The following is a 13,527-nucleotide window of genomic DNA, read 5'->3' as shown; positions in this document are numbered from 1 at the left end:
CCACAAACAAGCTTACATATGTACCCATATCACATACACACGCGAACAGATACCAGCACAAATACACACCCATACAGAGAAACACACACCAGGACACAGACATACACAGACACACAGACACACAGACACACACACACACACACACACACACACAGACACACACACACACACACACACACACACACACACACACACACACACACACACACACACACATTGACAGAGCTAAACGATGGTCATTCATCACATCCCAGGACATGTGGTGACCGGGGCATTTTTTCCTCAACAAATTAAAACCACTCTCAGCAAGACCAGAGCCCGGCGAGAGAGGCTGAATAATCCAAGACAACCACAAAGGACAGTCCAGTATTGTGCGCTTGTATGCTATATCCAAGGTATATACACACAACAGATAAACAAGATTGCTATGTTACTATGTCGTAGAAATATCTAACACATACAAAACCCGTTAGATAGTTCCAAGTTCCTCTCTTACCAAGTCTGCTCCATGAAACAATAGGCTTGGGGTATCCCGTGGCAACGCACTCCAAGATGGCCGTCTGGTGAACAGTGAGGGTGAGGTTCTCAGGGCCCACCAGGATGACGGGCTCTTTGTAGACAGAAGACTGGGAGCCTGCGTGGTAGGAGAGTGACGGAGGCTTTAATTACATTTATCTGCCCGCCGTCGTCTCCGCACGGACCCCGTCGCCGGCCAGACGACGGCAACAGCGGGGTCGGGGGTCGTGGTGCCATCTTGGTTGCGAGACGTCGGGGTTAGAAAAAATAATAGTACAATGACAAGACAAAAGGGGTGATGAGGAATGCATTTCAGTTGGGGGAAACGTTGGTGCCAGTTGTCTCATTTTTTTTTATGGCCTTGGCTTGCCCTTTAGTTCTTGGGAACATCGTTCATATTTATTTACATAGCTGTCGGGACGTTTTTTTTAAGGTTTACTTGGTCGATGATACTTTAAATTCCATTCGGAATAATGTTTGAGACAGTTCAATAATATCAATCTATCTATTCTAATCATCTATGTATAGGCATTCCAATTAAATAGTTTTAACAATGATTTGTATAGTTTTATGCAAATATATATTCTTTGTTTTGTTCTGTTGGATTGAATAGTGCTAAATAGTGGCTATGCTAATTATTCTTACAGTAAAACTTGACCTTTCACCCGAATACCTGATATGCTGATATGGCATTAGGTGTTAACAATAATAACATCGCATAATAAATAATAACCTCAGACGATCAAGTGTACGACCGCTTCAGAAACTTTAAATGGGAACTCTGGATGATGAATGGTGAATGCTATGGCACAGCTTGAACCGACTTGGCAGCTGGAAGAGGATTTTGAACAGGGGCATGAGTGATGAAGTGAGTGTAGGAACCTGAGACGGTGAGCCGGGCCTCTGTGCTGTGTTTGACTCCGGCGCTGTTGTGGGCCACACAGCAGTACTGCCCCGCATCGTCCGGGCCCAGACCGGTGATCTGAAGAACGCCTGTAGGCAGGAGGGTGTACCTACGCACGCACACACACACACACACACACACACACACACACACACACACACACACACACACACACACACACACACACACACACAGGTTGATGGAGAAAATCAAAATAGCATACAAACATACCAAGGTCAAAAAATATAATTGTATTGTGGATTATTATTAATTTATTTTAGGCGTGAATGGAGGTATGTTGAAGTGTTATATTTTGTAGAGATGTGTGGATGTGTGTGTACATTTGTTAGTCTGTTATAGTAGATTGTGTTAGCGTAGAGAGTGTGCGTATGTGTGTGTGTGTTATTGTAGAGTGTGTGAATACTTGTGTGTGCGTTTGTGAGTGTGTGTTTGTGCATGTGATCGTAGATTGTGTGTGTTTGTTATCGTAGAGTGTGTGGGAGGGTGTGTGCCTGTGTGTGGTGTGCTTGTGCATACATATTATAGTGTGTGTTATAGTGCTGCGTGTGTGTGTATTGCATTGTGTGCTGTAGTATGTGCTGTGTGCACTAGTGTGGCCTGTAGGGCCCTATTGCGTCCCATCATTATGGTTACCTCTCATCCTCTGTATTCACCGGGTGGCCGTCCTTCTCCCAGCTGATCAGGGGCTCTGGCAGCCCGTGGACCTGGCACTGGAAGCGGGCCACACCGGCCTCCTCGCCACGCACCGACTCTGGCTGCACGTGGAAGTCTGCCATGGCTGGGGGGAAGAGACACACAGACAGAGAGAGAGAGAGAGATGTTATTTGTATCTTATTTGTATCTTATTTGATGTTCAAGTGCTTTGGCAATGGAAATGTATGCTTCCCTTGCCAATATTGAATATAAACGAGAAAAAGAGAGAGAGGCAGAGAGGGAGCAAGAGAGAGAGAGAGAGAGAAAGAGAGAGAGAGAGAGAGAGAGAGAGAGAGAGAGAGATAGAGTGTATAAGAGAGAGAGAGGTTAGTCCCTAATTATCCGAAATTAAAACTTCACAGAATCACAACACTGCTTATTATTAACACTCCATATTAAGAAAAGGCTTCAGCCTCAGAGCGGGGAGGTCTTTTAGAAGGCAAGTTCTAGGTCATATTTTAGTGACTTCATAGCCACGCCATAGCCATTGAACATTAGTCTCGGAAATTGTTATCTTAGTGTTCCCATTTCCTGTAAACCACTTCAGGTAGAAAGAGGGCTAACCGAGGGACGACCGGTAGAGATCGACAATACAGTTAGCACTGGGCCACTCTGACAAGTCCCTTTCCAGTACATTGAGAGCTCTTCACATCAAATAAGATGATCTGATATGTGGACGTGGGCGCCCGGGTCTGGATCACCGCGAGGTCGCTGTGGCTCGCAGCGGGGGGATTAGCACCGTGTGAGCTAACACGGATGCTACTCCTCAGAGTAATCAGTCTTCTATTACTGATGGCTATCAACCGTAGGCGGTGGGGTCAGCCTATAAAACAGGTCTCGACTGGTGGAGAGGTTGGGTGGGAACAGGGCGGTATGGAGGGAGATGTGAACAGTAATGGCCAGCACGGGCATTGGTATGGTAATGCACTGGATTACATGTATGTCACATCGCTATTCCCAGTAGCACAAAGGCGGTGTGGTCGGAAGGGCAGGCAACAAACTCAATTAGAAAGAGGCCTCTGTCTTTCACAGCTCTCTCCGCTGGTGCAAGACAAGTGCACTCATTTAAATGTCAACCATAATTAACTTGGACCACGCCAGGGCTAGCTGGACACTGCTAGCATGACAAGGGAGGGAACAACCATGTTTTGTCCACTCCTCCTCAAAGATACTGCTCTTTTTTCCACCTTGCGACGGCAGAAAACCCCTGTGAATGTTATGTTCTGGTGCTGTTGCACCAGAGGAAGATGTCCGCTGTTCGTTTTGCAGTGGAGACGCGTTGTTTTCATTACAGATTTGCTGGAAGCTATCCATTGTGTGACAATACCAAGAGGGCATTCATGTTTAGCACGGGTAGTCCCAGGGGGAATCGAACAATGCCCTGCTCTTCCAGCTGAGCCACATTTTTTAGATGCTGTATCCACAGAACATGGGAATGTATTTTATCGTGTTTTCGGTTTTATTAGACCTATTTTATGGATCTTCTCAACTAGTCTATCTGATTCAGTCAACTGATATTGCTCCTCTTTATTACAGAGCCAGAAACAGGTTTATCGAATCACAATATAAAGATAGCCATAAATCAACATTATCTCTGGCCGGTATGCACATACATTAACAAATACACGCACCATGAGAGCAACATAAGCACAACAACATGAATACATTTTTATTGTGAACAAGAGTAAGGAGTAAAGCGAGAGAGGTTAGATTAGAGAGAGAGAGAGAGAGAGAGAGAGAGAGAGAGAGAGAGAGAGAGAGAGAGAGAGGGATAGAGAGAGAGAGAGAGAGAGAGGGATAGAGAGGGAGAAATAGAGAGAGAGAGAGGTAAAGGGAAAGAGAGGGAGAGAGAGGGAGAGAACAAGATAACGAGAGAGAAAGAATGGTACAGAGGTAGGGAGAAGGAGAGTGAGGGAGACAGAGAGCCAGAGTGGAATCGCTTCAACCTTCTTCTCATTATTACATTCTAGAGTAATGAGAATATAATCATTCTGTAGCATGCTCTGACCTTGCTGCTGTAAGAGGATGTATGGGGTTTTACATAAAGCTCACATGCAGATTTGAAACTACTAGCTATTTTTGCAATCTTCCAGCGGTGGCAGCTCATGGTGCCTTTAAATGAGTATGAAAAAGATAGAGGTTTGCAGTTAGGAATCTCTGTACCGGTCTCCTGGGACGTCGCAGGCACCCACAAACTGTGTCTGACCAGTGTGCGGCAAAGTGGCTGCAGTGTGACTGGGGTTCCCTCCTGGGTTCCTCCCCCCCATCACACAGGAGGATGTTTCACTCGTACGGAGGAGAAACCAGGCCAAGTGCTCTATCTCCTGAGCCCAGTTAGGCTCTCCTAGGGAGGTCTGAAGTGCTCCAGTGCTGTCTCACAGCTGACTGAGTAACACTGCAGCTACACTAGCTTGCACGTTAAAAAAGTAAAAGTAAGAAGTTGGAAAATTATTGGAAATAAATTAGATTTTTTTTTTGTACCGAGTATGCATAATAACCACTTTAACGGAGAGTTTGTGAGCGAAATTAATAAACACTAGTCCAGTTGGGTCTTCAATGGTATAAGGTGAAGTATCCCATAATGAGTTTTATGCATCGGTGGAAGCTATGTCTGTACTTAAATAAGCTGTAACCTAGTGAGTATAGGACTGTGAGAAACTGTCAATAGTAATTCATGTTAAGGGGAAGAGAGTTATGCGGAACTAATCCTCATGTTCCTTGTACGAGACAAGCTCTTTAATGGCTTCTCCTCAACATTTAACCACCAAATATTTTGCCTCGTCCACAAAGACATGATAACAACACCTGTTCTGTCAAAATGGGAATGAAAAAGTGACAGATTCGTACTATAACCCCAGTGAGCCACGCGGGCCGTAAATTGAGCGGTAGTGACAGGCCGTTCAACCAATCAGGTTAAAACCGTCACACGGTAATAAAACATATTTTACAACTCATGAGTAACATGTCCTCAATCGATTTTTCCATTTCTTTTATGTATTTTTTTTTTAAAGGAAGATGTGCGACAGCTGTACTCTGACATGTTTTATCTTAAAATTATTTTGCACTTGTCTGAATGAAGATGTTATGCTAGCCATGTGTCAACACATCACAATGTTAGCTGTAAGTAAAGTAATATCCCCACATCCCTTTAACTGTTCATCAGTATGTGATAAAAAATAAAATACGCCTTTTTACTTTGCTATTTTATATCTAGCTAAGTATTATATATACAGTATATATTATATATACATATATATTTTATTTCATATTTTTTATATATACATATCTATATCTATACATAATTATATATATATAGATATATATAGATATAAATGGCCTAAGCAATTTGCAATTTGACAACAAAGGACAAGTTGTGCTTAAAAGCCACAAGGGGTTTAGCATGGGATCTGTTGTGATCCATGGACCGCATTTATGTGGCACTGGTGGAGGGAATAAGGCCGCAGACAACACTTTAAAGGAACTAGTTCACCCATGGACACAGACACACTCATGTACACACAAACACACACGGGTAATGTACATAAGCCTATTAAGAAGATGGAACAAGGTGCTTGAGATTCGTACTGGCATGGGGATGAATGGAATCAGGGCGGTTAGGCGTAGAGAGCTGAGGGACGAGCTGCGTGTCAGTTATTCTATCATCTATCATCTTCAAACACTGTTACATAATGAATATACAGTATGTTCCTGTTTACACCACTCCCAACAGACACGCTCTCTGTCTATCTCTATTTCTGTCTCCCTCTGACTCTGTCTGTCTTTTGCTCTGGCTCTCTCTCTCATGTTTCAAGATTCAAAGGGCTCTATTGGCATGTAAAACGTACATTTACATTGCCAATGCTTTCTCTCTGTCTCTGACTGTATCCGATAATGATCAAAGTATGTGTACACATTTGTATTATTGAAATTGTGAGAAATGTTCGGAAGTCTGTCGTTCACCCACCGAGACGAGACACGCCACCCGGCGGAGCCGGTGAGCCCGCCGTGAAGCGGGTGTATTCGTGGTAAATCACTGCCCCCCTCCGCTCTACCCGAGGAGTGCGAGAGCGATCCACACCAGCCGCCGATCTGCGTCTTTCCCTCCGCGGGGACGGGGGGGACAGGAGGGGCGGGGGGAGGTTTGCCTGCCTGATTCATAGATCTGACAGAACTAATGGCACTAGCATCGTAAGCATCCCCCCCCCTCCACCTCCATTTGATACCATCCCATCCCCCGCCCCCAATCCACCTCCACCTCCACTCACTCACCCCGCCCGGCACCACCACCACCACCGCCCCACGCAGCCTGGCCAGCCCCACGGTATCATTAAGCCCTGTGTTGTTCCATCAGCAGAGGAACCACGTCGCAGCCACCCTCGCCCTCGCCCACCCCACTCCCCCCTCATTCCCTTCCCATCTCGGGGGGGGGGGGGGGGGGGGAGCTGTAAAAGACTGAGATGAGGCCCATAAATAATGGAGATGGTGTTGGGTGCTATTCCAGCGCAGAGAGCCAGCACTTCAACAACCTTTAAATGGGCGCCCCTGAAATAGCGCGCTGCGCGTCAAGCCAAGGCGATGGCCTTTTGATGCAGACGTGAGGCTTTATTGGCTCAGGAGAGCGCCGTTTAGCGGGGACTCTGGGCGGCCCCGTGGATCCTGATGGTTCTACGGGCCGGGTAGGAGGGGTGTTTGTTGTGGGGGGGGGGGGGGGGGGGGAGGGGAGGGTTGGTTAGTGGTGATGGGGAGGAGAAGGGGTGAGTGGTGGTGGAAGGGGGGAAGGGGTTGGTCTTGGGGGTTTGGCGGGTGGTGGTGGAAGGGGACAACAGGAGGGTGGGTGGACAGATGGGGTTGGGGTTGGGGTTGATCCCGCATGAGGGAAAGAGGATCGGGGGTCCTGGCCGGCACGATGATCAAGCGTTCTCCCACTTCCACGAGTTGGGCCTTTGCGTCGGAGCCGGCTTATTAAGGCTGTAATCTGCAGGTAATGTGTTTTCCACAACACGCACCACGGCAGCAGCCTCAGTCATTGGCTTTTTCTAATTGGCCTTTTGAAAGACCTTTCCTGCTGCCATTACTGCTCCCTTTGCGTGAAGAGAGCCCGCTTAATGTCGGGCACTAAACACTTCCTTATTACATTCTAATAATTACCATTTAAGCCTGGGTGGTCTGGGAATGGGCAGCATTAGTCACGTGGCATTTAAACTCTCTTGTACATCCGCTGTTAAACCTGCTGTTCGGGTTATATACTGCACTTGTGTGCCTCTGCAGTGACAGCCTTGATATCCTCTGTGTACATACAACATAGTCTGAAACCATAAAAGCCCCAAAAGGGACCACCAGCCGGCGGTAAATCCACCTGATGGCATTATCATTGACCTTGTAAATAAGGATATTACACATGGGCGTAGCGCGGCGCTGGAGTCACTGTTGACTGAGTCGCACCGCGGTCCACCAGGGATGACTTTAACACGGTTAATGACACGACGCGATAAAACCCACACTATTTATCCACCCCGTCGCCACGGAGACCCGCAGAGGGGACACTTCGCTGCCTGCCTGTTGTCGCCATGGCGACCGCAGGACACGCCCCCTTCATTTCTACACCCTGGTAACAAAGGGCCGGCCTCCACCACGCCTTCCCCCCTCCAACGCCCCCCCTTCTCTTGCTGCCCGGCACCCAGCAACCCCACTAGTACCCATCCCCCGCCTCCGCCCCTAAGGTCGCCCCTCTGGTCCCACCCCACCCCCCACCTTTACACCACACACACCCCACCCCCCAGCACCCCTGCTCTGTCCTGGTAGGTCGGACTGGGAGCTCTGGGGCCTCTGGCACATCAACATGCAGAGCCTAATTAGAGAGGGGCCCAACACAGCCCTGCAGACACTCAACACCAAGAGACTAAAGGAAGTGGCAAAGAGAGGGAGAGAGAGAGAGAGAGAGAGAGAGAGAGAGAGAGAGAGAGAGAGAGAGAGAGAGAGAGAGAGAGAGAGAGACAGAGAGAGAGAGAGAGAGAGCGAGAGAGAGAGAGAGAGAGAGAGAGAGAGAGAGAGAGAGAGAGAGACAGAGAGAGAGAGACAGAGAGACACAGAGAGAGAGAGAGAGAGAGACAGAGAGAGAGAGAGGAGGGATTGGGAGAGGGAGAGAGATAGGGTATTGCGACGAGATAGAAAGAGAGACAGGAAAATACTTACATAAACATATGTAAAAAGGACAAATTATGTTAGGTTTTGGTTGTCCATTTCTGTGTATTGTTTTCTATGGATGATTATCTTTGGTAATAATGTCTAAAACAACCCGTTGATGGAATTGAGCAAAATTCACAGAGGGACACTATTAAAAGAGATGGTTGAATATAGGATGCATCTAAGCGAGACAAGAGGAGGAGAGCAATGGAGAAAGGAGATAGAGTGGGAGGAGAGAGACAGAGAGAAAGAAAAAGAGAGATGGGGATTGTAACAGAGAGGAAGGACAGAGCAACACAGCGTGCGAGAGAGAGGCTTTTGTGTATTATAATGACTAACTCGGAGGCAATCTGCATGCTCATTAAACGACTTCAAACACACTCTGATAATAATCCCACATAGACACACGTTGATAGCCATAACTCAGCCCATCAGAAGACAGCGCAGAGAGTGGCCAGTCAATCAGAGAGCAGCTCTCCTCTACGTGCCTTCTACCTTAACATGAGCGTTAGACCACACTCTCCCAAAAAGCGGACCATCCTCTATGGACAGTATCAGCTGAAATGGCACCACGCAGAAATCGCAGACACGCGCATTAACCTTTTCCCTCGTTTTCTGTTTTTTTTTAATCTGACAGCCTCATCCCTCTTCACCATAATTATAGGACATGCTAGTCCCCGGTAGGAGCCCACTATCAAGGATCCTTTCCCTCTCCCGCTGCAAGGCTTCGGGGGTTGGCCCAGGGTCTCCGCCAGAAGGCCTGGGAAGTGGCCGTGAGGACGTGGATACAGGAATAAATTGGAGGGGCGGATGCTGACCACGGATTTTGCCGCGGGTCCTTCAGGAATTGAGTTCCCCTGTAGGACTCTGAAATAAGCACTCTCCGCACCTTTAGCACGTCTTACTGGGTTTGTGGTCCCACTAGATGTAACACCCAGTTACTAGTGCGGTTTGATGACCCGGGTGAATACCCTTTGGTTCATCTCTCCCAGAATCGACAATCACGACCAAGCAGGGCTTTCATTAGTCCGGAAACAAATCTCACAAGCTCATTTTTTATTTGCTTTCGTGATAAGGTCTGGCTTCCCTCCCATACAAAAATATTTCTGCCTGGTACGAGATAGACTGACCAATCACAACCGCTTATCTAACATGAGGCGGGATAAACACGATGACGGTGCAGAGGAGCGCCGGAGAGGCTTTTTTCAACAACAACAAAGATGGCTGCCACTGATGTAGAATGGTCTGTTGATTTTGCTATCCACAGTATTTAACTAGCAGTTACTAAAAACAAAAAAATAAAATTCTAATGGCAAAAATGGCAACAGATATGTTGATGGTAGTCAATCCCAGCTCTTTTCCTCTGTAGTATGTATGTAGTATGTATGTAATCACAGCAGAAAATTACCTACAGGTTGTCATGTATGTTGTGTATAAAAAAAAGAATCCCCCGTTTCGTGGCTAGGATTGGTTGAAGGCCCACCCAATTGCGTCCAAAGGCATTTTGGTCTGCGCCCGATTGTTCCAGACTAATTGCAGTTTGCAATTCATCCGGCGATGTCAGACTTCTATAGTAGCACCCCATTTTATGTTACATCACGTGGACGTGTCTAATCACCATCTTTGGGTTCCCTATGATGCATTGGACTCATTTAACCAACCTACAATGATAATCCTTTGGCCATTCTTTCAAAATGACCTCTGTCTTACCCTTACAAGCAGAAACGCCTTCGCCGCTTCGTTCCCACCATGGCAACGGGGTTTTCCTTTTCCCATCATTGCGGCTACTCTGGCCGTGCACTTTTAAATCAAGCCATCAAAACCTCCCCAATCGCTACATCACGTTTTTGTTAAGGTTCAACGTGACACCTGCGTCTCTCTCTCTCTCTCTCCCTCCCTCTCCCTCCTTGGGTCTGGAAGAGAAGGATAGAATATCCCCCACCCTAACCACACAAAAGCCACCCGAAAAGCCAATTCCCAGAAGCCTTAGCTGTGGATGGACACTCCGGGCTTTCTAATTCAAATGAGGACCCTGTTTTCCATGTTCACATGTTGCTGCAAAAACTCCGACATGCATTAAAAACAAAACACTGGGAGACATCTGGGGGGTGAAATAGCGCAGAGATTCAGATGGAAATGGCTGTAGAATTCCTGCCCGGCCCGTCTCCGCCTCTTGTTTTGTGCAGCCAGACATTAGGGGGACGTGCATGAAGCTGAGAGGAACTGGGAACAACAGCCCGGCCAGACTGGGGGTCTGACCACTCCGCTGAGGCCTGAACACGCATCACTGTCACTCCACTGCACAGCGGCTCACACGCTTAAGAGCAGGAACTGCCCTGTCTGACGGAACAATCAGGAAGCACCAGGGAACCTCGGCCAGGACAACGTCACCAACTTTATGAAACTATTAAAACAAGGCCGTGTCTGTGTGTGTGTGTGTGTGTGTGTGTGTTTGTGAGGGAGAGTGGATATTGCAGCGGTCTTTAGGAGTGTGTGGTGTGGCAATGTGACCATGGGAATGGAGGTGGAGGAGCAAGGGGATGGAGATAAAGGAGCCATGGGAGGGGGAGGAGGTGGAGGTACCAGGCCATCACTCACACACGCACACACCTAAACACACACACACACACACACACACACACTTAAAGCCATACACAATAAGTTGATGGCTCTTTGAGCCATCAACTTGTTGTATCCGAGGAGAAGATAGGCGATGAGAGGAAAAGAGAGGAAAAGAGAGGAGATGAGAGGATGAGCAGAGGAGAGGGGGGGAGGACAGAGGAGAGGAGGGGAGGACAGAGGAGAGGAGGGGAGGACAGAGGAGATGAGAGGATGAGCAGAGGAGAGGAGGGGAGGACAGAGGAGAGGAGGGGAGGACAGAGGAGATGAGAGGATGAGCAGAGGAGAGGAGGGGAGGACAGAGGAGAGGAGGGGAGGACAGAGGAGAGGAGGGGAGGACAGAGGAGATGAGAGGATGAGCAGAGGAGAGGAGGGGAGGACAGAGGAGATGAGAGGATGAGCAGAGGAGAGGAGGGCAGGACAGAGGAGAGGAGGGGAGGACAGAGGAGAGGAGGGCAGGACAGAGGAGAGGAGGGGAGGACAGAGGAGATGAGAGGATGAGCAGAGGAGAGGAGGGCAGGACAGAGGAGAGGAGGGGAGGACAGAGGAGAGGAGGGGAGGACAGAGGAGAGGAGGGGAGGACAGAGGAGAGGGAGGGGAGGACAGAGGAGATGAGAGGATGAGCCGAGGAGAGGAGGGCAGGACAGAGGAGAGGAGGGGAGGACAGAGGAGATGAGAGGATGAGCAGAGGAGAGGAGGGCAGGACAGAGGAGAGGAGGGGAGGACAGAGGAGAGGAGGGGAGGACAGAGGAGGTGAGAGGATGAGCAGAGGAGAGGAGGGGAGGACAGAGGAGAGGGAGGGGAGGACAGAGGAGATGAGAGGATGAGCCGAGGAGAGGAGGGCAGGACAGAAGAGAGGAGGGGAGGACAGAGGAGAGGAGGGGAGGACAGAGGAGGTGAGAGGATGAGCAGAGGAGAGGAGGGGAGGACAGAGGAGAGGGAGGGGAGGACAGAGGAGATGAGAGGATGAGCAGAGGAGAGGAGGGCAGGACAGAGGAGAGGAGGGGAGAACAGAGGAGAGGAGGGGAGGACAGAGGAGATGAGAGGATGAGCAGAGAAGAGGAGGGGAGGACAGAGGAGAGGAGGGGAGGACAGAGGAGATGAGAGGATGAGCAGAGGAGAGGAGGGGAGGACAGAGGGCGAGAGGAGGAGAGGAGGAGCGCAGGGGAGGGGAGGTAGACTGTCTAAGAGGACCATCTGCTCCATCTTAGCAGGTAAACACAGCGGGATGGGGCAGAGTGAGAGGACCGCTCATAAACAGTGTGGCTGCCAGGCCCCAGGTCAGCTGTCGAAGAAGTTCTGGCCTGGTTGTGTGCTCAGAGGGCTGATCAGCAACATTCCCTTCTCAGAAATGATCCATGTTACTTGGATACGAGCCCATACTGACACGCCGTCACCATCACGCACACACCAGAGCGCACGCACACACACACACACACACACACACACGCACATACTCACTTAGCATGCATGGTAGCACACACTGACATGCACGCACACACGCACGCAAACAGAGCGGGTGCAGACATGTACAAACACCTGCGCAAACATTGACATGCATGCCTCTTGACATAAATCCATACACGCGCACACACACACACACACAACAACACACACACACACACACACATTGACAAAAATACGTACAGACACAAACACACACCCACACACCCATGGACTCACATTTATAAACAGATATACACTGACACACAAATACACACACACAAGGTCTCTCCGTCAGGACCCTCCTCCCCCTAACTGACAGCAGTAATGAGTTGCTAGCGGAGGAGGCCAACTGGCAGCCACTCAAGGGGATTTCTCTGGCTGAATTGCGGCCATTAATCACAATCCCGGGCAGCGCTGTGCCATCAAATGTGTGTGGCAAAAGGAGCTTCTCCCCTGGGAGGTGGATGGGGTGGAGGAGGAGAAGGTGATTGGAGGAGGAGGAGGTGGTAAGGGACTGCATGGCAGCAGCGGTAGGGGAAGAGGTGGTATAGGCAAACCGAGGCAAGGAACAGGAAGGAAATATGGAGTACTGACTCATAAACAATCACCCAGGTTGGACGGGCAGAGGTAGAGAGAGGGTGGAGGTAAAGAGGGAGGGTGGAGGTAGAGAGGGAGGGTGGAGGTAGAGAGGGAGGGTGGAGGCAGAGAGGGAGGGTGGAGGTAGAGAGGGAGGGTGGAGGTAGAGAGGGAGGGTGGAGGTAGAGAGGGAGGGTGGAGGTAGAGGGAGGGTGGAGGTAGAGAGGGAGGGTGGAGGTAGAGAGGGAGGGTGGAGGCAGAGAGGGAGGGTGGAGGTAGAGAGGGAGGGTGGAGGTAGACAGGGAGGGTGGAGGTAGAGAGATGGAGGGTGGAGGTAGAGGGAGGGTGGAGGTAGACAGGGAGGGTGGAGGTAGAGAGATGGAGGGTGGAGGTAGAGGGAGGGTGGAGGTAGAGAGGGAGGGTGGAGGCAGAGAGGGAGGGTGGAGGTAGAGAGGGAGGGTGGAGGTAGAGAGGGAGGGTGGAGGTAGAGGGAGGGTGGAGGTAGAGAGGGAGGGTGGAGGTAGAGGGAGGGTGGAGGTAGAGAGGGAGGGTGGAGGTAGAGAGGGAGG

At 49.5% G+C, this 13,527-nt stretch overlaps 1 protein-coding gene across 1 annotated transcript in view; it reads right to left on the bottom strand.

Moving 5' to 3' along the window:
- igdcc3 (immunoglobulin superfamily, DCC subclass, member 3) overlaps nucleotides 1-13,527 on the bottom strand; it is a gene marked incomplete at both ends in the record, with an annotated part of 56,365 nt that overhangs the window by 22,386 nt on the left and 20,452 nt on the right. Inside the window, 3 exons of the mRNA XM_079736482.1 lie at nucleotides 497-634; nucleotides 1,399-1,529; nucleotides 2,075-2,219. Coding sequence (XP_079592608.1) covers nucleotides 497-634; nucleotides 1,399-1,529; nucleotides 2,075-2,219 — 414 coding nt within the window. The remainder of the gene's footprint in view (nucleotides 1-496; nucleotides 635-1,398; nucleotides 1,530-2,074; nucleotides 2,220-13,527) is intronic.

This window comes from Pollachius pollachius (genome assembly GCF_949987615.1).
Source record: "Pollachius pollachius genome assembly, chromosome: 5".
In the NCBI taxonomy this organism is placed as follows: domain Eukaryota; kingdom Metazoa; phylum Chordata; class Actinopteri; order Gadiformes; family Gadidae; genus Pollachius; species Pollachius pollachius.
Note: the sequence above shows the minus strand (reverse complement) of the source record. Positions and strands in the feature narration are given on the sequence as shown.